This window comes from Melozone crissalis, unplaced genomic scaffold, assembly GCF_028551555.1.
Source record: "Melozone crissalis strain CALT ecotype California unplaced genomic scaffold, PUWL_Pcris_2 ptg000004l_1, whole genome shotgun sequence".
NCBI lineage: Eukaryota > Metazoa > Chordata > Aves > Passeriformes > Passerellidae > Melozone > Melozone crissalis.
Window position 1 is genome coordinate 30,697,834 of NW_026535782.1, and position 24,884 is coordinate 30,722,717.

General features: G+C 38.5%; 1 protein-coding gene across 3 annotated transcripts in view; it reads left to right on the forward strand.

Moving 5' to 3' along the window:
* SYT1 (synaptotagmin 1) overlaps nucleotides 1-24,884 on the forward strand; it is a 333,762-nt gene that overhangs the window by 278,985 nt on the left and 29,893 nt on the right. For all 3 annotated transcript variants that reach the window (XM_054271868.1, XM_054271852.1, XM_054271860.1), the window contains one exon: nucleotides 3,741-3,858. In XM_054271868.1, the coding sequence (XP_054127843.1) occupies nucleotides 3,741-3,858 (118 nt within the window). The remainder of the gene's footprint in view (nucleotides 1-3,740; nucleotides 3,859-24,884) is intronic.

A 24,884-nucleotide genomic window follows, 5' to 3' on the forward strand; every position in this document is an offset into this window, starting at 1 on the left:
GTGTTTCTCTCAGCCTTACGCAAATATTCACAATCAAAACCAGGTACCAAAGTTGGAAACCAACCCCACTGTGTTTATATTCTTCCTATACTGATTTTTTTTGAGTCTTACATCCAATTAGGGGAAAGCATATGGTGCTATGGCTTCTTATTTCATTATTGTTTTACTAAGAGAACTGCAAGCATCAACTCTCTCATACTATCTTCCACAAAAATGTAGAGAATGTTTACATTAATTACATAGATATGTCTGTTAGAGATTCTGCAGTACAAATGAGAGTAATCTGCACAAAAAGCATTTTTCACTGTAGCTCATTAGGAAAGTGTCCTGTCGAGGCAAACATGATTGCCTCAAGTAGGAGAAGAAGGACAAAACAGGCAGGAGCCACTTAAGAGTCATTTCTAAAAAGTCCAGGTTCTCAACAGGACTAAAAATAGCCTTTCCTAAGTTGAAGAAGTGTTATCAGCATTGTCTCTGTCATTTATGTTCTGCTCTGGTGCATCCTCTTTAAAAGTAATGAAGTTATGAAGTTGCTTAGATGGAGAGAATCTTTTGATTGGTGTATAAGCATTATACATGGATAGGTTAATGACTATGAAACTCCCAGCTGGAAGTTTCTAACACTAACTTAGAGTTTCCATCAGAGATCAAAGTAATTTACTAACATAAATTATTTATACACAGGGCTGAAAGAAATTAATAATAACAATAAGGCATCTCCATGGGCTAATCACCATACCAGCAGCACTCATCTGTACCGTGTAGCCCTGCAGGAGTTTGTAATTATCTCCTGCAAACCACACCTCTAGTAATTGGGTTTTTTAGCTTCATTGCAGTGCTGCCACTTCCAGTGCTTTGCCTGACAAATACTTCTTGAGTTTTTAAGGAAAAAAAAAGTATTGCAGTCATGCAAAGAGAAAAGGTTACAAGTACAAGAAGTTGTAGAAACGTAGTTGATAAAGATTTTTATACCAACAAAAGAAGTGCTAAACCTGATTCTGGAGGCATTTAATGAGGTGCCTACATTTTTACTTCAGGTTATTCACTGGAATTAGCCCATCATCTGCCGCCATTTCCCATGGCTTCCTGGTGATCTATGGAAAACTGGCTGTTTCCGTGATGCTGCCTTCTTTGTGTTTCCTGCAGCTAAAATTACATTAAAAGAGGCTAAAAAAGCATTAAACACCCTCTTAAAATTACTCTTCTATATAGACAATTACAGTATTTGCACAGAAGCATAACATGATTGCAAACAGAAATGCTGGTGAGAGGTGATGTCTCCGTGGCAATAGCTGTTGAGTGTGCAGTACTTCCTTCAGCTACTGCTGATGCACTCAGATCAGAAGCAACAATCCTAACACTATTTTATGCTTTCTAACCACACTCTTGTCTCAACACGAGATTTAAAAAAAAAAGCCACCAAACAAATTAAAAACAAAAAAAACAACTAAAAATTGAAACGAACAAAAGCTAAAAAAGCCCTTACAAATATCCACTGAAAGGAACAATTAGAAGCATGGTATTGATTTAAAAGGGGACAAAAGTCCCTATGCTGCTACAACTAAAGCTCTGCCTAATGAATCTGGAAGTGAGGTAGAGTCCTTGAATATTGGGTGATACGTAGGTACAGAGATCTCTAAGGTGGAGGGACTAAAATAAGATTTCATATATACCTCATTTCAGTCTTTGGAGAGCTCCATGAATCCACAGGCAAATTTAAGCCAACTCTACAATGTAATAGAGCAGTGACTGTGAAGAACACCAGGTGGCTGGGTGTCCTGTGATCATGATAACACAAATCAATAAGCAATTGATTTCTTTTGTTCTGAACAACCTGTAAGTGATAGATCAACTTCACTGTTACCCTATCCAATATGGACTTGCAAAACCAAATGTCAGGTGAACAGGAGCATGTTTTGCTGTCACTGTGCCATTCAAAGCTCAGCTAAAGCCAGGCATGAGCCATGCAGGTTGCATGGCTGAAATCTGTATTTTCATTATCTGAATCTGTGCTGGGATTTAGGACAGGATATGCAGTCAGGCAGTAATAGTAAATTCTTTCATGCCAATGCAGTCCATGTTCTGAAAGACATCTAGGGTTGTTCTAGATAGGAGTAATTTTTTTTTATATTTTTGTCAGTCCTTTTGAACAAGGTGATAATGTCATTCTAGCCCTTCTGGGTCAGATAGAGGTCTCTTCCCCAACTACTCACTTTGCAACCTGAAGAGTCCTAATCTGCTTAGATGTTCCTTCCGCAGAAACTGTGTCATATCCTTGCTTATTCCTGCTGCTTTTCTTGGAATCTGTCCCAATTCTGCCATATCCTTTTGAGGTGAGGAGGACACCATGAGTTTTCAAGATACTGGCACAAGTGCATCCTGACAGCATTTTTATCCAGTACAGATATAACATCACGAGCTATTTGTTTGTTCTGTCTAAGCATTTCTTAACTACGTGTAACTATGCTTGTTCTGTATGTTTCCTGACCACTGGTGGTTGCTGAGACGATGTCTGGCAGGGAACTGTCTATTACTATACCTGGATTTCAGTCCCAACTTGAAAGAGTCAGTTTAGAATCTGTCACATTATATGTTAAGTCCTTTGCACATGGACTGTCTATTCTGTAAGAAATATCCACTGCATCCATGAGCATGTGAGCAAGTTGCTGTCAGTTGTGTCTAACAAAACACTGGAAGCAAAAAGATATGATCATAAAAATGTGCTTTATACTCTACTATCAGAATAAATTGTGGAAGTAGACATATGCCATAAGAACTAATGCCTTTGAAAGAGAAGCGTGGCTGTCTGAAATTTTTTATTGGTCTGCTTGGTGTAAGCTCATCCTTCTTGTCTCAAAAACATCCTTGTTAGCCCCTGTAGAGATACCATGGGCCTTGAAGCAAAGGAGGAAAGCAGCTTGGATCATCCAACTCATCACTTATAAGCAATATCCTCCCTCTCTCATCTGCAAGTTCCTATCTCTTATTCATCCTTTTAAAACAAAGTTCCTGTAATTCTGAACATCATTCAGCTTTTCCCTCTTTGCCAGGACTGTTAGGAAAATATTAAGCGATGAATTGCAAAAGGCTGCATTTGGCAGGATCTCAGATGATGGGCTGGAAGGCAAAACCAAATCCTTCCAGCTATTCCTTATGTGAGGAGGGATGTACTGTGTCCTTTCATGTTCTCTATCTGCCTGGTTTTTTTCTCTTCCAACAGACAGGAGACAAGTCTTTTTTTATACTGCATATTTTGTACTTTGTGGATTTTTTTATACTTTCTGCTTTTGTGGCAAAGTGTGACGAGAAATATCCATATTACTGTTTCACAGCAAACAGCCTAGTAGCTGTGTGTGCATGTTTCCTAACAGATTTCCACTGAAATGCAGCCTGAAGGAAAAAAAATAAAAAACTGTCTTAGTTTAAAGAGCAAACAATATTTGTGGGACCCCTATTTTCAGGAGTGAAATTGTGAAAAGTATCACTTACTTTCTGGCCAGCACATATCTTGTCATTTGGTTGTATACAGGATAGTTGCTGCAACAGACTTGAGGTTATCAAGGATTGAATCTGGACAATTTATGGTAGTTTTCTCAATATTGTTCATTTGAAGGTTTTCTTTAGCAGTACAAGTCAGAGATGTAATCCTGCTAATTTTCTGCGGGGCTTTCAAAACTGCATTTTTCAAAAGGTAAAAAAAATCATTAAAGTAAAACATCGTGTCTTGTTTGCCTTCACAGCAAGAGAAGCTGGGTGATATCTGCTTCTCCCTCCGTTATGTGCCTACTGCTGGCAAGCTGACTGTCGTCATTCTGGAGGCAAAGAACCTGAAGAAGATGGATGTCGGTGGACTATCAGGTATGTATGTGAAAATCTCCTTGAAGATTTTGCAGGTTTGTAAAGGCAGAAAATCAACTATTTTTCTGTTGGAGGTCCACTTGGCTGAGAAGGTAAGGGCTGTAGCTCCCTGAAAGATGTGGTTTTATGTTTTCTTGACAGTTAGGACATAACTGAGTATATCAGAACTAATTCTAGCTTAAAAAAAAATATCACAAGACATTGCATTCCACTCCAAGACAAGGTCTGAAGTGTTACACGATCAGATGACAGTGCAAGCTCTCTGTGCTTTCCTTCTCTCCTGTTGCCTAGAGATAAATACAGGCTATTCAGGCAGAGAAAAAAAAACTGACTACAATTCCTATTGTCTGTTTAATCTCACAAAATGTGAGCATTTCGCTGCATTGTTGCAGATAATAGGTAATAGAGGAACTCGCCACGGGTTGCCGTGCTGACTGCTGTTTGAGGTGCCAGGAAGATTGTTTCTGCATTTGAAGGGCTCAGGTGTGATTGCTTGCACGTGCAGAATTAGAGGTGCTCTGCATTTGTGTGCACAGCAGAAATCGAAATGCCAGTCTTGTGTGTGTGTGGTAGGCAGTGAGGCTGATACATCCAGCGTGCTCAGTAGCTGCCAGCAGCCCTGGCAGCCTTTGCATGGGCAGAGGCTGTGCACACAGGGGGTGACAGGGTGTGTGCCACCTCTGAGGGATGCACTGCGCTGTGTCGCAGCAACCTGCTGCAGCTCCCTGTAGGCTTCTGTTCTCTGCTGCATCTGGAATTTGGACACAAATTACTGCATAAATTGCCAATTAGTTGAGACCAAATTAAATAACAAGATGCTTTATAAGGTGAGGTCTTTTCAGGGGAATTTTGGTTTTTATGCCTTCTGTTTAGAAGAAACAGTTGCTACCCACCATTGAGAATGAGGCTATTTCCAGGACTGAAAACTTTTACAGCTGCCACTAACACATAGATGATGTAATTTCTCAATTTGATTTAGTAAGTGACAAGAAAAAAAGTGTTTTGCTCTTACTTTTTTATAATCTTAGCACAAGGTAATAGCTGTATGCAAAATAAACAGAAATGGGAACTTACTAAAAGCAGCTGTGAAGGTTTTATTTACCACTCTTGATGAATAACTGGAAGACCTTGCTATAGTGTGGGGAAACTAAGTCTTCTATCAATAACTAGTTATTTTTTGGGGTTTTTTTTACTTGCATCTGAAGTCATCCTTTGCGCAGCAATAGACAAAAAAGTGAAGGACATACAAGTGTTGTTGCAGTCATTACTCAGTAAAGTCTGGCCTTTTCTTGTCCACAATGGACACTCGATTAAGACACACCACTAATAGTTTCCCTAACACTCATAATGAACAAATTGCAAATTAATGTTCATAAGCACATTTACTCCTAATGGCTTCCTAATGAAAGATTAGATTCTCATAATGACAAAGCGTGGGGATTTTTGACTGAAGGTTAGCTCTGACAGCCAGAGCATCTATATCCTTTTCCAAACTTTGTGAGAAATGTGATAGATAATGGGTACTCAGCTTATAAGAAACCAAAGAGAGGGGCAGGGGAAGCACTAATGAACTCAAGAGCAACAAACTTCAGATGGAAAATACCGTACATTGTGTTGGAAATAACTGTGAGGACATGAATGGACTTAATCTCCTCTATATTCTGAGGCACATAGAGGCCATTTAAATTTCTAGGGCAAGAGAGGTTTTGTTTTCTGTTTTTACGGCCATGCCAAACCTGAAACATCATGTTCTCTTGGAGACAAACAAACCCAATGGGATACCATAGTTGTAGCAGGAATTCAAAAGTCACTGACAGTGATAAGTGGCAGTTAGTATGGTATTCCTGGGGTAGTAATTATAGATGAAATAATGTTGGTTTAAAGTAGATCCAGTATCTTTCATTAGGGAATTTATCTTTTGAATAAATTATGCAGGAAGAACTTTGGAAATCAAGCTGAGATTCTGTTGTTATTATTCACACTAAATATTACCTACTCTCTAAGTGCTAACGAAGGTGACAGGATTTTATCTTGATTGGCAAATATTTCTCCCTAGTTTTGTTACTTTCTGTAGATACTAAGATGTCTTTTCATATTATAAAAGTGAAAATTTAGCATGACAGTGAAGGTGGAAAAGGTTAACAATCAAATGTGAACTCAAACTGAATGTTACCTATACATTCAACGGCACCATTAACAAGAGGTGAAAATGCTAGCTGACACAGATGGGGGAAACAAATCTTAGCAATTTGTCAGAAATAGGCAAAAATACCTTGTTGTTGTTGTTGTTTTGAATTTGGGATATATATTTTAGTTATTCTTTCCTATTTTTGAGAAGATGCTGGAAAAGCAGAATGCAGACATTTGGAAAGGGTTCTGTTTTTCTCTTGCACCCATCCTTTATGTCTCTGTGAAGTTTACCTGCCTCGCAGAGAGAAGGAGCAGGGCCCTGGCTCCTGCAGAGGGAGCACTAACAAGCATTCACAGCACAGTGGTGGGCACTGTGGCTTCCTTGTGGCTGCTTCTCTCACATCTCAAGTATTACTGCTGCTATACCAGTAAATATCTGCTATACCTTTGCACCTCAACAGTGTTTCAGGTTTCAGCATTTACGTTATCTTTAGCCCCAATAAAAAGAACCAGTCACTGTGGCTCTGTAGTCATCTGAACTTCTACCACTCAACATAAATTTATTAAATCCATAATTGTGGTCAATTTGGCATAAAAACATGCTTGGTTTTATTTTATTATGTATATTTATGTTATGCAGATAGAGTCCTGTTACAAAAGTACCCAAAGCAAGAGAGATTGAAGTATATTGAGAGCATTCCCTTTCCTAGCATTTTTATAGGGCCTCAGCTGGTAAACCTAGTGAGCTTCTATATCATACTTAATGGTTACTACAGCTGCTTAAAAAAAAACCTTTATAAAAGCTTTTATCACCAGCATTTTTCATAGATTTCATTAGCAGTCAAAAGCCAAGCATAAATTACTTTGGAAACAGAAAATAAAAGACAATGAACTAATCATCAAATTCATTAGACTTACTGTAGCAAAACCATATCACCCATCTGAGTAATAAACTCCCAGGTCTTAAACTTAATTTCAACATCAGGCTGTGACTAGAGCAAACCTTGGCTCAAACAATGGAACTATTTAGCCTGAGCTCATCAAGTCACTGCAACAAGTGGAAATTATTACTTCTGGTGAGCAAGGGCCTCTGGCAAGCTATTATGCATATTCTAAAATGGCATTGTAATTATTTAAATTATATTGAAATGCATTGCTAATGAATCTGACATCTGGAAGGTGATATGTTGGAATTAAGGATACAAAGCAATTATTTCTTTTATCTGAACTTGGTGGTCTTGGGTGGCTTTATAAGCATTCTTCACCTAAAATGTCTATGAGATTTAGAAGCTTGGGTCTTACAGGAAACCTAGACTCCCAAGTTAGTCCATTGCTTTTGTTTTGCTTCAATTTCATTTAGGTGATTTGCAGAATTGGAAGATTTCAAAACCAGTTTATGGTTTAATCTCTCCAAACAGTCCTTAGATACATAATCCAGGTAATTCCTTAATAAGGGCATAATGCAGCTCACCAGTGCCATTCAGTTCACAATGGTTGTCTGTTAGTTATGGTACTTCATTAGGTTTATGATCCCTTCTGCTTCAGAAGAGGACAGGAATTATCTGCAGCTCCTCTATGAGATATTCATCTAAATCAAAGTAATACTGATTTCAGATACAGATTTAAATAAGTATGAAACTTTATTCTGAATTCATTTTAATCTTATTTGTAGTTGTAATTTTAACTTAATTTTTAAAGTGAAATTGGTTGTGTAACCCTCAGTGCACTTGAGTAGTAGCTAAATGTGGTCTGTGGGATAAATGTCGTGCTTCTTTTTACTACATGGGAAAATATGAAACACATACACATATTTTTACAAGCAGTTCTATAGTTTCCATCTATTTAGCCATACCCTCCATTTGTATTCAATTTTGTTCCTAACATAAAATAAAAACTTTCATTTCAGCTTCCATCAGCTTTCCCTGCTTTGACTATGCCAATCGTTGAAGTAAATTATGCGAATACCTTGAAACGCATTTTTCCCTCTAAACCTTTCAGGAGTGGCTGGGGCTGGCTCTTAAACAGTGTTGTTATAAGCTGTTTGGCCACTCAGGCCCTTCAGCTTAAGTGCCTTATTTTGGTTTTGATTTGGGTTTTTTTAAGAATTTCAGTGGCTCTGTATATTATGGTGAAATACTGATTTGTATCAAGAAGTCAGCCTTTAGTAGGTGTAAGCGTTAATGCATCTTGTCATCTTTTCAGGATTAATTTCAGTCTGGTTTATTCCTTCTAAAAATCTTTGAAAGGTAATGTGATTTTGTTCTTTTTGTATTATTTTAGTATGCTTAGCTTTTAATGAGTATATTTACCAGGAATGTATCCTAAAAGCAAGCAATACACCCTTCCCTTATGTCCTCAGCACTGCTGCCTCTCACCACTCCCCAGTTTCAATGGGGAATAGATGCCCTAGCTGGCATGGGCTCAGATATTGAGTTTGGGAATTGTTGCCAAGTAACAGATACTGTAGCAGACCCTAAATTGCACTATTTAGTGCAAATTAATGCTTAGAAAGAACTGCGAGGAGAATAGGATTGTCATTGGATCCATGTGCTCTTCCTTCTGCAGAAAGCTGCAGATAGAGTTGTGAAAAGAAAGCAGCCCATAATCGTGCCCATTATGTGTGGAAGCTAATCTCAGCATTTATGAGTTATAAATAGAAAATACACAGCACCCCTTTGTGTCTGCCAAGTAAATACTCTGAACAGTCTCTGGGGACCAAATGGTTCCCTAGCAGGAATACAGCTAGTTTTATACAATTCAAAAGATTGCATTTGCATTCAAGAGGCTTGGTTCAATGTCTTAGTTAAAAGAATTGAGAAATTAAAAATTATTTAGAGACCAGCTCTTTGAAGACCAAGTGAATGCCCATTATGCAGCCAGGGCATTCACTTTAGTAACTTCATGAAAACATAAGAAACCTTAAAAGCTGGCTAACCTGAGTGCAATATTGTGGGAAAAGAAATACACTCTTAATGTCATGGTCTTGCTATAAGCCCCACTGTAAGCATAACTCAGCAAGTATTAAGGGAAGAGAAAACAGCCTTATTAAAAGGTGAAAGTAAAAATAAACAAGCTGCCACCACAGCTGTATTTTCAACTAGCCTAATCCTAAGGAATCCAGCAGAGATCAATACCAACAAATAGATGTAAGTTCTCTAGTTAGTGTGGAGGATTTCTACATCATCTAACACGTCAGACTCTCTACTGCACCAGCAGAACTTGCAGCAGCAGATGCTGCAGCCACGCTCTCACACCACCATCTCCCACACTCGCAAAGCGGTCACACAGCATTGCAGCGAATTCACTGTGGGTCCTACAGTGGTGATGGCGTCAGCAAATCTCCATCACATCAAAACCTTTCTCTCCCGACTGAAAGAACATTCTTGTTGGTGGCATCTTCCATAGCACTCGGCAGTAGGTGGACAGTTGCCTGAAGTGGTCCTTCCTCAATAGTTGAGGTATTAGGGAGTTATTTCTTTTAATCCCAACTCATCAAGCCTTTGACGTCAAGCCATCTTCTTCCTCAATTTAAAAGCTGAAGAAGGAAGTGCCAAAATCAACATATGTTCCAGAGTACAATGTATTCATCATGGAAGGTATGCTAAAGGATACACAGACTCTCATATTTCAGGCCATTTTGGAAAGTCTTAAGAGAAAATTGTCAGGTAACTGTCCATTTTGTAGTGAATCCACAATTTCTACTACATCTTATGCTACAGCTATTGCACTCAACAATATATTGTATTAGATGAACAGTCAAATTTGTTGATTCATACAAAGAAGCAGAGTCAAATTGTTCTGCTCTTTTTTTTACTATGAGGAAAATGAGGAAAACAAGACCATTCTTTCTGATGGTCAGAGAGTTGTACTAAACCTGTGGGCGTTGCTGTAAGAAACCTTAGGGCAATCACTGTGCTGAAAAAGTGCCTTGGCTCAATAGCTGTATGAATAGCTTCTTGATTTGAGAAAGGTAAGGTTATTAATGCAGACACTGACCAAAGGTACAGGTGGTCAGCACCCAGCTGGCTGGACTCTGCCAGTCAATAATCATCATTTTCTGGCATTTCTATTGATTTCCTCCTACTTCCCTTCCCCAAAAAAAAGAATATGAAGACTTCTTATTCTTTTATTTTAATAGCCACAACTAAACAATGCATTTTGTGTTTGTATGCCTGTTTCTTCCTGATTAAATTATAGTAAGTTTTTATTTGGTTGTGCAGTCCCAAAGCAAGTGTAAAAATGTGTGTGTTAATCGTCTCATTTTCATATAAGTAATTAATGCTTTAGGTCTTCAAGTTCCTCAAGAATTTCATAGCAATGTGAGTGGCTGTAAAATGGATGTAGAAATACTTTAGATAGATTCTAGAATCCTCAGGGAAATTAGTCAGTTCTCCTACAAGTAAATTTAATTTCTTTTTACTCTGAAAATTGCAGCCTACTTTTTTTCTTTTTAATGGGCTTTAAGAAAAAGAATAGAAACTAAAAAAGGAAAATATCTTTTTCATCTTTATAAATACATTTTAGATAAGTACAGAGAAAGCAAGGAAGGTATAAATGAGGCTATTTCCTTTTGACAACAGTGTAAAATCATAAAGGTTTTTAAGACAGCATGATCAGTGGTTTTTTAGCACTATTGATGCAATTGAGATTTGCTGAAGTTTGTGGCACTGTCTGAAGAACTAGGAACAGTTTTAAAGTTTTTACATTACTTCAAGTCCCACATGCATCTTTTGTTTGTTTAATCCTATGTGGGTAGAAAAATTATTAGTTTTGCAGTCGCTTCTTATAGACCTCCTGCCTCTGTTTCCAGTGTGTAACTCCTTTATATGCACATGTCAGTGGAAAGAAACATTTCACAAATTAGACCCTTGATCCCAGATTATTCCTGATAGGAGCAGGGGTTGTATACTAAGAAGGAAACTGCACACTTCCCCTGGTACACTGCTGAAAATGTCTGTGACAATGGAAAATGATGTGCTTCAGCTTAAGAAGAGAGAGAAGAAAACAGGTGTTTGTAGATCTTGGAGGAAATCATTACTTTACATAAATCCTTTATAGGTCATAGCTGTTCAGATCTGTTTGCACATTTGGCACATGAAGGTCTCCAATGACAGCTGCAAGATGCTATTTGTCAAAATGAAAAAGAAGCTTTCCCCTTGCCACTTCCAAAGTTTATTTTCCAAAACCTAACTAAAGGTGAAAGTCAAGTCCTGCCCTCTCTTCTATTGATGCAGTGCCCCAAAAAGATCCCGTTACCCCTCTTGAGGTAACAGAAGTGATGTAAAATCTTGTTGCTGAGATTGGGATGCCGTGATTCAGTTTTTCTCATTGTGCCTTTTGTCTCTCTGAGTAGAGTGGTATGAATCTCAATGGGGTTCTGTTTCCAAATATTCCATTCCTCACTCTCACTTCCATGATGCTATCAATGAGGTAGGAAGGCCAGCATTTGAGCCCTGTTTGTTCCCTTCCAGCACAGGTCATGCTGCTTTAGAGCCTCTTTGTTCTATTTGAGACAGTCGTAGGCTGGGGGGGGGGGGCAGTTTGATTAACCGGAGATCACCTGCCAACAAGGTGAAAAAGCAAAGCCCAGAAATGCCACTTTTCCCCAGTAAAGAAGGAATTATGTGGATGGAAGTGAAAATTATCTGGGTTTTATTCCTGGCTATTGTTTTTTTTTTTGTCTATTTGTTGATTAGCTGTGGAAGTCAACACAGTCATGTGGTTTGTCTTTAGCATAATTAACATGTATGTGTCACTTGTGTGAAATCTGCAGGTGAGTTGAAGGGGAAGGTAAGGCTGGGCATGAATGAGGGACCTACATGAGTAAGCCCTTTATTTAGATACTGATTTAAGACAGCTAAGGTACTAAACAATTACTTTACAAAGCTGAAGAGAGGAATGTGGTGGGGTTCTTTAAACTTCCTTAACTGTGTGATTAGTTTTGAAGCCAAAACTGGGGTTTCTTCCTCTGTTGTACCAGCCCTGTTGACAAGATGGAGCTGGCTGTGTTTCTCTCAGCTCACGCACCTATCACCAATATAATAAAATAGTGAAACTAGTAATATGGAGGGAACAACTCCTGACATTTTGTGGTTATTAGTGCAGTGATTCTAGTTCTCTCACGTTTATGAAGTTATCTTTTTTCTGTCTTCTTGATGAATATGCCGTTGCTCATTTCCCACATGAATGCCTTTCAATTCTGCTGGGCTGTCTTCAAGTTTACAAATAGCAACATTTTTTACTCTATTTAAATCAAAGTAATTTCTGTGCAGGGCCTTCTTGCTGCATCCCATTAAATCAGATGTTAATGAAAAAGTTACTCAATAATAAAATATATCATTCTAGTTAAGGAAAGACAAAAATAAAGATGAGAACACCTGTCCAGCATATGTACTGACAAACAAAGCCTTCTTTATTTGACTGCAATCTTCAGATGTTATGTAATACAATTGACCAATGTGAAATGGATAATATATAGAAATTTGCTTACCAAAATGCCTAAAAAAAAACTGTCATAAAAAAATCCCATCCACTGCAAAGGTCCTTTGTTTTCTACTTATTTTGTGAAAGCAGAACACAGAATTTTTAAGAGCTGATTTTGAGAATTTCATCACAATGTGATCTCTTATGTCTGAGTTTGTCATAAATCAAATAGAGATAGAGATATAAATTTTAAAGCTATGCATTATCTAATAAAAGCTATGCATGATCTTATAGTGGCAGGTCCAAAATTTAACTCCTGTCCTGTAAGGATGAGCATTTTGGGATCCAAATGTAGTCTCTGCAGCTCAGTAGCATCTTTGTAGGAACATCTTCAAGTCAGAGAAGGAAGGGGTTCTATTTAATCCCAGCTATCAAGCCCAATTCCCGGGCTCTCCTTCTCCAGACTCCCAGTGGTATCACAGAACACTTTACATCTACAGGTCTGCAGGTTAAATCCACCTTTCCAGTGAAGTGAATATGATAATGTCCTGATTGAGCCCTAGTGAGAAAAAAAGCATTTTAAATTCTTTTTTAGCCTCTTCAGAAGTCTTTGCAGCACACCTGGCTCCGGGGCCAGTCTCATTCCACCGCTGTTGTGGGGGGATGCATTCCTGCAGTAAGTCCCAGGAAGCAGAATTTCAGTACTCAGCTGTATCCCCTGCTTCCTATCAGCAAACCGTCACATGCTTATCAACATCTGAGGGATGCTAAAAGTAGCGATTGTGAGAGCTTGCAACAAAATGGGTCTTTTGAGTTCAGAAGCCCTGACTATGTGGGATGTGAAGAAATGCTTATGTAAGGATGTAACAGCATCAGCAAGTCTTGTGCTGCAAATTGTTTCAGCTGGTTGGAAGCTAAGTTAATTCAGGCTGCTCCCTCGTGGATAAAAAAAATAATGGGGCAAAATATTTCATTTCAAACACGTGCACATTACTCTAGAAATAAGGTATTTAGGATCTGGATTTGGAAAGCTGTGGGAGCAAAGGTGTTTCTGAGAGAGGTTTCACTGAGGCTAAGCAAGCTTGAAGGGTTTTGGGCCAAGCTGCTTGTTGGATGGTGGTGGAAATCAGGGACTGGCTCAGCTGTTCCTGGAGATTATTTGCATTGCCCCACTGTTGAGGAACATCTGCTTCAGGAAGTTACTGTCTGGATTCTGGTCAGGAAATCAGCACTTGATAAGAATAATCTTTTCATCTGATGCTCTGCTCAGTTTTTGTGTCTGGTGGTCCCTGTGGCACAGCAAGTGAGTGATTTCCTACATTGATTGAGTTCTTTGACATGAATTAGTCAAGAAATAGACTCAAGTATGAGATAGATGTTGCTTTTGTCTAATCTGGAGATTGACTGCATTTCTTTGATCAAGGTTTAGTTCTTCACACGACAAAATGAAGTAGTATAAGAGAATCCACAACAATGCATTGACAGTCATTTGTTTATAAATGAAATCACTCAGACAAGCACATCTTTCACATATACCAGTGCACGCTTTCCTTTGTGTAACTAATACATCTGTGATATAATGAAATACCCATTTTTGTTGAGCCTAGGTATTATGGTCCTCATCTTCAGCTTCCATGAGGTAGCAGAGGATATGACTTGATTACTTTTCAGCCTTGAGGGAAGTTTTGCACTTGTAGAATATTCTATTACATTAAGAGCTGGCAAAAGCCCAAGGACAGCAATAGTCCTCTGGTAATTTCAAATACAGTGATCAATGGAATTATAAAGCATGGTTTCCATTAATTTCAGAGTGTGACTGGGTATTCTGATGTCTAATAAAATATGTGCTTCACCTGAAACTTTTTTCCACAGTTTGAACATCCATAGTATCTCTTTCTTATGTCTATTTTCTGGTGTGTAATAGGAGGTGAGACCATTGTGGAGCTTTCACCTCATACAGAGATTCTTAGTAGGCTTTCTGTATTCCATCTGGCTGCCTGCTTTCAGAAAACTCACAGGAATTTAATGTCTTCAAGAGGCCTGTGATCCTGGTCAATGTGCTAAAAAGATATGGAAAGGGGGCAGTCAGTCACCAGGCTGGTAATTGCACTCAAAGAACACAAAATTATTACCTACACTGTGTTTCCTTGGGAATGAAGGAAAGAAAATGTATTTTATTGCAAATCCAGTGACAAACATGCTTTGATTCATATTTAAATCTATTCTCATTTTCCTGTCATATGTTGAGGTTTCTTTTTCTTTTTGATCTCTGTATAAAGGAAATTAATTTTTTTTAATCTACATAGCTGCTCCAATCATTCCAATAATCTAAATCACTCCATTACCCAACTCTGAATATCTTAAGCTATACCCTGATTTTAGAAACCAAGTTTTTTCTGTATTGGTTCCCATTATCTTTCTTCAGCAAAGAGAGTATTCTCCAAGCATTTTGTTGTTGTGTAGTGTTTGCTTTATGCAGAGCATTTGGAGGATAAGCATTTTGGCTTTTCTTGTTTACATTCTGCTTGCTGTATTTTCTCTTTGTTTACAATTCCAGTACACTTGAATCCTGATAGGTTTTCCTAATGGAAGACAGGCATCAGACAGTTGCTGCCTGACCCATCCAGCATACACATCTCTTGCTTTCAGAACAGCCCAGTCATTTTTCACTGGTACTTTGAGGTGCATTCAAATCTGCCTTGGCATCTGTCCAGCCCTGCATAATATCAAGCAGAGAACATCCTGTCTGAGACAACAGATTGTTAGTTCAATTATATTTCTGAAATTGAGTTAAAATTCCATGAAAGAGGCTTCAAAATTGAAGGACCCTATGGGAATGTTGTGAGGTTTTTGTTCATTTGACTTATAGCAATCAGGCATACTAAATGAGATGCATTGTATAAGTGCATGTTTTGTGTGTTGTTTATATCTGTTTATGTTGTATTTGATAACAGAGTGAAGTAAGTAAATTGATAGCACTGCCATCTATAGATAAAACAAAGGTCTTGTGCTAAGCTTGATAAGGAAAGTGGAGGAGCTTGGACTTGTCTAAAATACTGGTAACAAATTTTTATTATAACCAGAGAGAAGGACTCTGAGCTGCTTCTGAATATGATTAATGACAATTCCTCATTAATAGTGACCAAATTTTATGTTACTGACCAGGGTTTCTGAAGTGTGATGCAGTAATTAAATAATCCGTCAGTACCTGTGGGTCAGACTCAGTTACAAGCACTCAGGATCACTGCTGCTCTTACTGAACTGAGAAGTATATTTTTCTAATCAGGATTGTGTCTGGCATATTGAAAAGACTGGTAGCCTTTCTGTAACTCATTTGAGTCAGTTTTTTTAGTAAAGGGAAGGTGGTGCAGTTTTTTGGCAGAGATCCAAGCATCCATATGGTACAATAGTGTTCTGTATTAATTCTAGTGTTGTTTCATTGAAAGATAGCATTCTGGTCAGATGCAAAATGTTCATGCCCAGTTTTGTATTTTTACCCTTGTTTTCCTCTATTAATTTTTATTTATTCTCAGAAGCACAAAGGCCAGCTTCTCCATCTGCCAGTTTTATCTCTCCTCATACACTGAGTGTTTATTTTCCTTCTTGTTTCTCAAATTGCATACATATCTGAAGAACTGAAAACTGGCTGTAACACATGAAGTTAGATTCTCCCATTTCCCAACATTCCAATAAGGCATATTTTCAGATTGCCTAAAGAATTTCCATTAGGTGAAGTTTCTGGTTTATTATGTAAAGGATGATAGAACTCAGATTTTGGATGCTCTAATGCTTTTTTGTTTAAGCATTTCATGGCCACATAATTAGTGAAGGCTTTGGCTATTTCTGGAGTGCTCTGTGTTGACTGGATATTTGGTCTGCTTGTGCATAAATGAATGTCACCTTTTTGCTCCTAGAAAACAAGACACTACCTATCACTGTGGGTTTTATTTCTTGTCAACAATTTCTATGTGAATTTTATATGGGGGTACTAATCTAGTTTGAATAGCACATATTCCTAAGTGATCTGCAAGCCACAGTAAAGAGAAAAAATGCAGCAATTAGTGTCTCACAAACTAATCAGAAGAAATAAAGAAATAAGGCATAGAAGAAACAGTATATCACTTAATGACTTCATCATATTTGCATGATAAAGATACTGGGCAAGATGAGAAAAATCCCTAAATAATGACAGCAAAAAGTATTTGAGAGAAATCGCATGCTATCTACCAAGAAGGCAAAAATTTGGGGTTCATAAAAGAGGCAAAGAGTTGCCATCACTGCATCACCAAAGACTCGGCACACTAAGACAGTTTAAACAACGTCACATAAAACAAAAACCACTGTAGAAAAGCATACACTAAATCCACATACAGCTTGCATTTTCAGCTCCAAAGTCCTCCTTCAGTAGACTGAAGCATTAAAGTTGGTTCAACTGCATATTTACATCAGCAGCACATGCTGATATCAGCCCTCCAGTTCTAGTGTTGTAGCCATGAAGCTCAGTAGATAACATACTAATCAATTAAAGGCAATGAAGGGTAAGACAGGACTTACCAAAAAGAGCAAAAACTTCAGCTATTATTTTTATTTCAGATAAGGACAATGCATGAATTTAAGCTCTGGTGGGTGACAGGACTTCAGCTTAGATATGTATTTTTGAAAATCCCATCATACTTGGGCTTTTAAAGGCATTTTAAACTATACTTTTATCAACTTCTCCTGGTTCAGTCAGAAAGACCATAATTTCATCAATCAGTAGTTCAGGGCCAAGTTTTAATAAACTGAATGGCAGAAGGTTGGTGCCCTAGTTACATCTAAACTCTTTTGCACAGCTCTGACAGTGCAAAAAAACTGCAAATGTTTTTTGCAGTGAATTAGAGAACTTAAAAATCAAAAAATAGTTTCTAATACTCAAGGCTTAATAGGTGTTTTAGGGCTTAAGTTAATACTTACCTGAGTCTCTTGGATATGCAGGTAATAGGAAGATGAGAGGATGGCATGGGAATGTAACCCTCTGTCAAGTGATTTGAATAACCAAATTTGAAAGGGAACACTCAGTAGAAAAATGTGCATATTGCTCATTCCCTTGAGCCCTTTCATCCAAAAGCTGATTCCAAGATGTCAATGAACCTTATGATAAAAATAATTTAAGGAGAGTTGAGACTAGTAAGCACACTTCAGTTTCTAAGGTATAACAAAAGGAAAAATTCTTTTTGTCAGAGAAGTACCTCTAGCATTTCTCAGGGAGCCTCTAAACACTAGTCTTCAAAATGGTTCTGCAAATGCAGTTGCATGAGGCAATGGAGATATGGGTGGCATGGAAATGTGACTAAATTAGTAGTAGTTTCTGCTCTGAACCTTTGAAGAAATCTTACTTTCTGGTTCCCACTTTGGAGTATGCTTTGTGGGTGGGCTTTAACTCAGAACTTTCTAACATAAAATGCTTGCATGATCCCGGAGAAGGAAATCTCCTAGATTCAAGACCTTTATGTGTCCTCAGCCCCTTAGGTATCCTAAGCAGTGCTTTGAAAAGTCAAGACATATCCTGCCAGATGCCCTTGTCCCAGGCACCTTGTTATTTCCTTGTGTGTAGATTTGAGAAGAGGGTTTCATTTCCTGGTCGCTAGCCAAGACTACCCTGGTAAAATAGGAAATGCTCAGAGAAGGTGGAGTATTAGATTACCTCAAAATGAGTAGAAATAGGACTGGGGTTACTGCTTTCCTGATGCATGTTCTGCTCATGAAGACCTAGTCTTCAGAATGACCTTCTCTGTTTGCAGGGACAGCTACATTTTTTTGCCAAGCAGGCAAAGGCTGTTCTGTGTGCAGAGTTCGGTCACCACCTCTCAGTTTGTCTTTGTGCTAAAGATAAGCTGGGCCAGCCAGGGTATATTCCAGAGGGATCTAAAGTGTGCACTTTTCCATATCCCTAAATGTCTAGGGCACCTCCACAGCTTGAGTGAACATATTCTGTGGGAGATGCAGTGGAGTGTTGTTGGACACTTAAGAAATAACAGTTTCCAGGAAAACACTTAACAGCTATGTCCTATTGTATGTATATGTAAGGTCTTTTTGCATTTACTCTTTTTGGTACCCAGAGTTTGCCAACATTGTTCTGAATGTTACTTTGAGCCATAAAGTTGACTTTCCACACTAGTACCTTGGGGTTTGGCCATATGTAAAGGTCTTGGGCTAAGTTTGACCTTGGAGAGCATTTCTTTCTGTCTTTATTTGCACTCATTTCCAGTGTGGAACAGGACTGCTTCCTGTTGTATAGAGCCAATGTCCAACTAAGAGGGACTTCTTGTGTGCTCATGTAGCAGTAATAACAATAGCAGGTCTTGAATTTCCTTGGTTCTACCTTCTCTTTTCATCTGTGTTCAGATCCCTTTCTTTCCTGAGACTGTTGTGTATTATTTGTATCATGGCTCTACTTAAGATCTCCAGTCAGTTTGATCATGCTTATGTCCTGAAAAACTTAATAATAAAAGCACCATAGCAGAATTCTAATATTCTTTCTTCGTGCCATCACCTGAGTATGAATCAGAAATATAGTGGGGTAAACAGGAAATGGTGAATACTCCTTATCAAATACATAGAGGCAAGTGTTTTCTTGGGGAGGTGAAGTTGCTTACAGTCAGTGCAAGGCTGGAGAACCAGTAGCCAACACAATTTAAAAACTCACAGCTGAAAATCTGCTCCTCAGGTTTTTATATTCAAAGAAATTGAAGTACATGATTCCCCAGTTCAAATTTGAAACAGAATTTTTTTTCAGCTTATCCTTCATACTCAGCCTCACTGAATGAATGGAGGAACATATGTAGATTTCAAAGAAAATTTTGGTACATCTTTAGCTGAAACTGTCTCAAATTTCCATTGAATCAGATAATTCTTATCAGATATCCTTGAAGATGATAAGAGGATCAATGCTGTCAGCAAGTTCAAAGCAGCATGAAAATACCATTTGATGAAAAGCAGCTTCATTGTAATGCAAAAAACAGCAGCCCAGCCATTCCTGTAGTGCATGTGCAAGAGTTTGAGAGATTTGAATGCAGGATTCCTGATACAATAATTTCTGCCATATATGAGACCCAAAATTATATCCTGTAGAGTAAATGGACCTGCTCATCATGCAGGTCTTTGTAGAGATAATGCATACACCTGTTCAGAAGATGTAATAGTTGTGGTTGAAATACCAGGTCTGAAACACAAGGGTTAGCATGGATGGTTAAGCTTTTAAATCACTTGGAAGCAGCTGATTTTAAGTTGCCATGGCAAAGGATTTTCAGACAATGAGAAGCTTTTACATTAATATCGTTGTAAGCCTTGTTGTGATAGAATTGTCTCTGAAGAGCAGTCTCTTTCTTGCTCCTGCTGACACACACAGTTATAAAATCATCAAGTAATTATATAGAGCTGTAATGACTTTTAGGATTTCTTCTTTATGGGTTTTGCCACTGGTTTGTAGATTCCCTTTCTGTTAGATTTTTATGATAGGGAACAGAATTATTTACCATTTTGTTATCAAAAAATATTGAAGATATCCCTTGTGTTTTCAAAAAATACCAAGGTGAGGTCTCGGGGTCTCTCGCTGGTCAGAGTGACCCCCAGAAAAGTTGCAAAGTCTCTTTTCCCAGCCTGGCAGTCGAAGAAGGAGTCAGAGCTCTTCAGGTCTCAATCTCAAGGTTGTTTATTGTATTTTATCTATAAAATTCTTTCTCCTGTCCTGCCGACTGTCCGCTCAGCAAGACAGTCCAGGCACTCTCTCTGCCTCCCAGCCAGTGTTATCTTTTTATACTAAAAACTACATGTACAGTATTTGCAATTACTTTCCAATTCCTATCACCTATGTTAGACAGTGAGCTTCTAGTCTAAACCAATCTAAAAGTGCCACCATCACAGCAGAAGATGGAGGCTAGGAAGAAGGAGAAAGGCTGGTCACACCCCAATTCCTCCATCTTGCCCCCTGAACCTCCATTCTAAAAACCCAAAAATTCTATTTTTCACCCCCATGATAAATTCACTATCATTCTACTTAAACTTTAGTGGCTTGTAATTCTTCATACAAGGTTGGTAATTGTTTTTTCCAAGGGCTAAATCAAAGGAACAGGTGTCTTGGGCTCTGTGCCAATGTCTCTGAGCCCCCTGACAGGGTCTCAAGTCCTCCAGGGCAGCCAGAGGAATTTCCTGGGTTCCCAAAGTATGGAATGATAGTCGTTCTCCATTATATTAGTCTATTAATTTTGAACAACAACTGAATAAAACCACTTTTCTTTGACAACTTGGTTAGTTTGGGCTTTTTTGTATTTTCTGGCTTACATGGCTAGAGTTTTTTGGAGCATGTGTTTTGCAGTTAGGTTCCATGGTCGTCTTATCTGCCTACTCAGTGGCCAAAATATAGGTCTGAAAAAGCATGTCCTATCTGAACTCAGGGTGACATAAGAAACTTATTAGTAGGGGAAATGAGTGGAGAATTTTGCAGGGACTTGGTTTCAATTTTGGGAGGAGAGAGCATAGTGTCCACTCAAGACAGCTTGGACTTGGCCCTGGTTGTTGCTGATTCACTTTAATCTTGCTCCTCTGCCAAACAGGAGCAGAACGAGGGGCTGTTCAAGTGGTTAGCCAGCCCTGATTGACCACTCGTGGTGAAAACCAAAGGCCAGGATTTGTATTCCTGTTAATCCCTGCCAACTACACAGCAGCTCCCAGCTGATGCCGTGGTGCTGGTGGCACATTCTGGGTGTCAGGGGCTGGGAAGCAGTAATGCCAGTCTCTCACTGCCACCTCCCCCTGGCTGCCTGTGGGTTTGAGTGCTTTGGAGGCACACTTTCTAACATGTCACTTCCCCTGCCAGCTGCAGAGACAGGATGTTAAAGGGAAGGTTTACAGGAGGGGAGTTTTCCAAGGAGGGCTTTGAGGAAACTGGCACCAAGTCTCTAGCAGCCCCGAAGCTCTGACATTCATGCCCAGTGGCACTTTGTCATACTGAGATTTAATGGGCTTCAGGACATAAAGTGAGATGTATTTCTTCTGACACACTTTTAATTAAGGTTCTTATCAAATTCTTTTTATTTTAATCATTATTGGACATTGGCCATTTCTTCTTTGGGATTCTGTAGGTCTGAAAAGCTTTCAGATAGGGCTTTAATTGCAGCCTTTCAATGTAATTATTAGTTGTGTATTACATGGGAATGAAGCTGGTTCTTTTAAGTTAGCACTGTATAAACACTTCATACTCTCAGCTGCTATGCCAATGCACAGGAATGGGATCCACATCACAATACATTGTCTCCATTCTCTATACTGCAACACAGGCTCTTCGCTCAGTTTAGTGGCAGCTGCAGCACACAAGTAATTGGGGCCTGAAAAGTCTCTGTGGGTATCATTAATTTTAGTCTTGAGAGGTACCTAGATTTTAGTCTTAGGAGGCACCTAAATGCCAATAACAGCAAAAAAAATGACATTTAAAGACAAACTGATTGATTGGATTGCATAAATAGATTGATCAGATCAATCTCAAATTCCTACATTTCTGGACATGTATTATTAGTTATGCAGAACATGGAGTCAAACTGACATGAGAGTGTAGAACAGACTTTCAAAGAGTTAACAGCTAACAACTCAGTCTAAGTTGTTAGATGTTAACTCTTTGAAATCAGCCAATATATTTAATCTGAGTAAAATGAATTATACAGGAAATCTTTAGAGATTAATGATGTATTTGGAGGTCTCTTAAATAAAATAGCCCAAAGTTACAAAAAAGGCAAAAAGATGTTGGGAGAAGATTTAGTAGAAAGTTGGGGGAGGAGGGGATATGAAATTAAGGATGCTGAGTAGTGGGTGGGGATAAGCTCATTTTATGTAACAAGCTAATTTAAAAAGTGAAATACAGAAATAGCTGGAAAACTGAAAAATAACTGCATTGCAGCTTTCACATGTTCACAGCTCTTCCAAAGAGCTTGAAGTCTATAATTTGAAGCAGCAATGAGGAACTATTCACCTGATATGCGAGCGCACCAGGGCTTAAATTCTCCAATCTTTCTCCCATCATGGAACAGAATATATGCTCACCACACAGCTGAAGAGCTGGTGTCCCCTGCCTGTCTGTTCACATGCTGTGGACAGAAAATGTTTCAGCCGCAGAGTGAATGTGTTTGTAGTCTGATAATAAAAGGAGCTCTGTAAGCCCACAGGAAAGTGAATAACAAGAAGAATGGCATGAGGTTCCTGCAGCCCTTGCCTCCCTTCTCTCCCAGAGGACAGGTAGAGAAGACCTTGCAGCCCAGGCTGCCAAGCTGTGGATTTAAGAGAGGGTTCAATCCACATGCTCCCCAAACTGCAGAATGGCTTTCTAGCGTTCTGGTTTGTTTTTGTTCTGTGAAGCCACAGTCCTGACTAAAGACCTTGGCTGGTTTGAGCTGGAAGTTTTGGAGTTGCTATTGATCTGGGGGGCATGCAAGATGACCATTTATTCTGGGGAGGGAGTCCTTTGCCTTAGCATTAGTGTGGGTTTAAAATAACTATATCATTTTAAGAGTAGGTAGTGTCACGACTTTTTGAAATTGTGTACATTGGGTTTGCATTTTCCAAGAGAAATCAGTTTCAGTCCTTTCTGTTTGCTATAGAAACAGAACAGTAATTTCTGCTGAACTGCTTCTCAAAGGTAGGCAGCTGTGAGTCATCCAGTGGTTCTGAGGGGCATCAGCCAAACATTCCCTTAGTGAAATGACTAGGAAATATTTTTCAAACTTTCCAGTTACCTAAAACATCACTGAGTCATAGTTGAGATATCTAAGGAAACTTTTACTGCCAGGATGGTGTTTTGGTCTGTGATGGATACCTGAGAATACATCACACAAGTAGTAGGTACAATGTTGTGAAGCTGATGTTTCATTATTTAAATTATTAATCATGCAGTATGTATGACTTTTTTGGAAAATACATATAGCAGCACAGCTGTTGTTGAAGCAATAATGGAAGGGAGCATAAAAGAGTGATAGCTATGACAGATGAAAATGTGAGCAGAGATGTGGGTACCAGTTTGTTATGCTCAGTGCTGTGGTCAGTAATGTGTAGTTTATAGGTATTTCTGTAAATAAAACCCTGAAAATACTGCTTTTCTGTTATCATGCAAATCCCCTATGTGGGAGTAATCTCTTGCAGGAGTGGTACTGAACAGGTGTCATCCTCTCTCATTCCCACACTGCTCCCAAATCAGAATAATTTGTAGTTCTTATAACCAATACATCCTGGAGGAAATTAACAAACATTCCCCTTGTACAATATTAAATTAGCATTCTGATCATGTGTGGCCAATCCCAGAAGACATTTGCATCTGTATGAGATCACTATGCATATACATCAAATTATCAAGTATGGATGCAGAATTTTTTGTAAAGTGACAATCTTTTAGTTTGTCAAGTATTGATGGCATTTAAACTGAACAACTGGAAATCTCTGATTTAGGAGTATTAAAAAAATCAAGCCTGTCACTATATTTCCCATCTGTTTTGTCTAGTTGCATGTTTTATCGTAACTTGTGCAACCATTTTTGTAATGCTTTTAGCACATTTTTCTCTTTTTCTCCTTTTTATGGCTTCCCCAATAATGATGCCAGTTTATACACATTTCAATTATGTTGGCTGCATAATTTTTTTATCGCTTCATTAATTGCCTTGTGGATAAAAGAAATTTTTTGCATAAAAATACTTTTATTTTGAAGAACTGTATCCACCTTTTATCGTGCTAGTTTAATATACCCCAGTGTACAGCACCACCACAGAATTGGAACAGTAACAGTAACAAATACCTCTGTCATGTTTATTTTGCTTTCATGGCATGTGTGAAAGAAGGGCATCACTTTATCTGATACACTTACATGACATTCTCATGGCATACCCAGACAATATTTTTTAAATTTCGTTTGTATAAAGGGTGTTTAATACCAAAATTCTGAAATAGTGTTTGGCTGTTCTCCTTCTCCAACTGATTCTTATCATCAAAAAGTGAGGTCAGTCTGAAATACAGATATTACATGTCTAACTGAATTAAGCTAAGCGTAACTCTGAGAGCTGCTAATAAATGCTTTTGTTGGAGTGCAAAATAAAAACATTTTTTCTTCTTTACAAGAAACCCAAAACCTGCAATGTGATAGTAGTTGACATTATTCTGACTGTTCAGCCTATGATTCTTCAGTGCAGTGATCATGTTATTGTTTATTTGTGCACAGTAGTCTTGGTCGTGGATCAGGTTCCAACTCAGTTCATGATGGGAAGCTAGCAGTGTCATGAACACTAGCCTCCAGCTGTGAGTAAATGCTGACTTCTGCGTCATGCAAATACTGCTGTGCTAGTATAAGTATCCATCAGATGAAAAAAGTCAGTATGGATTTTTGTGTTTGCTTTTGTTCAGTGTTAAATTATATGCAGTCCCTCTCTGGAATGGTATCAGTCGCAAAATGAGCCTGCAAGGAA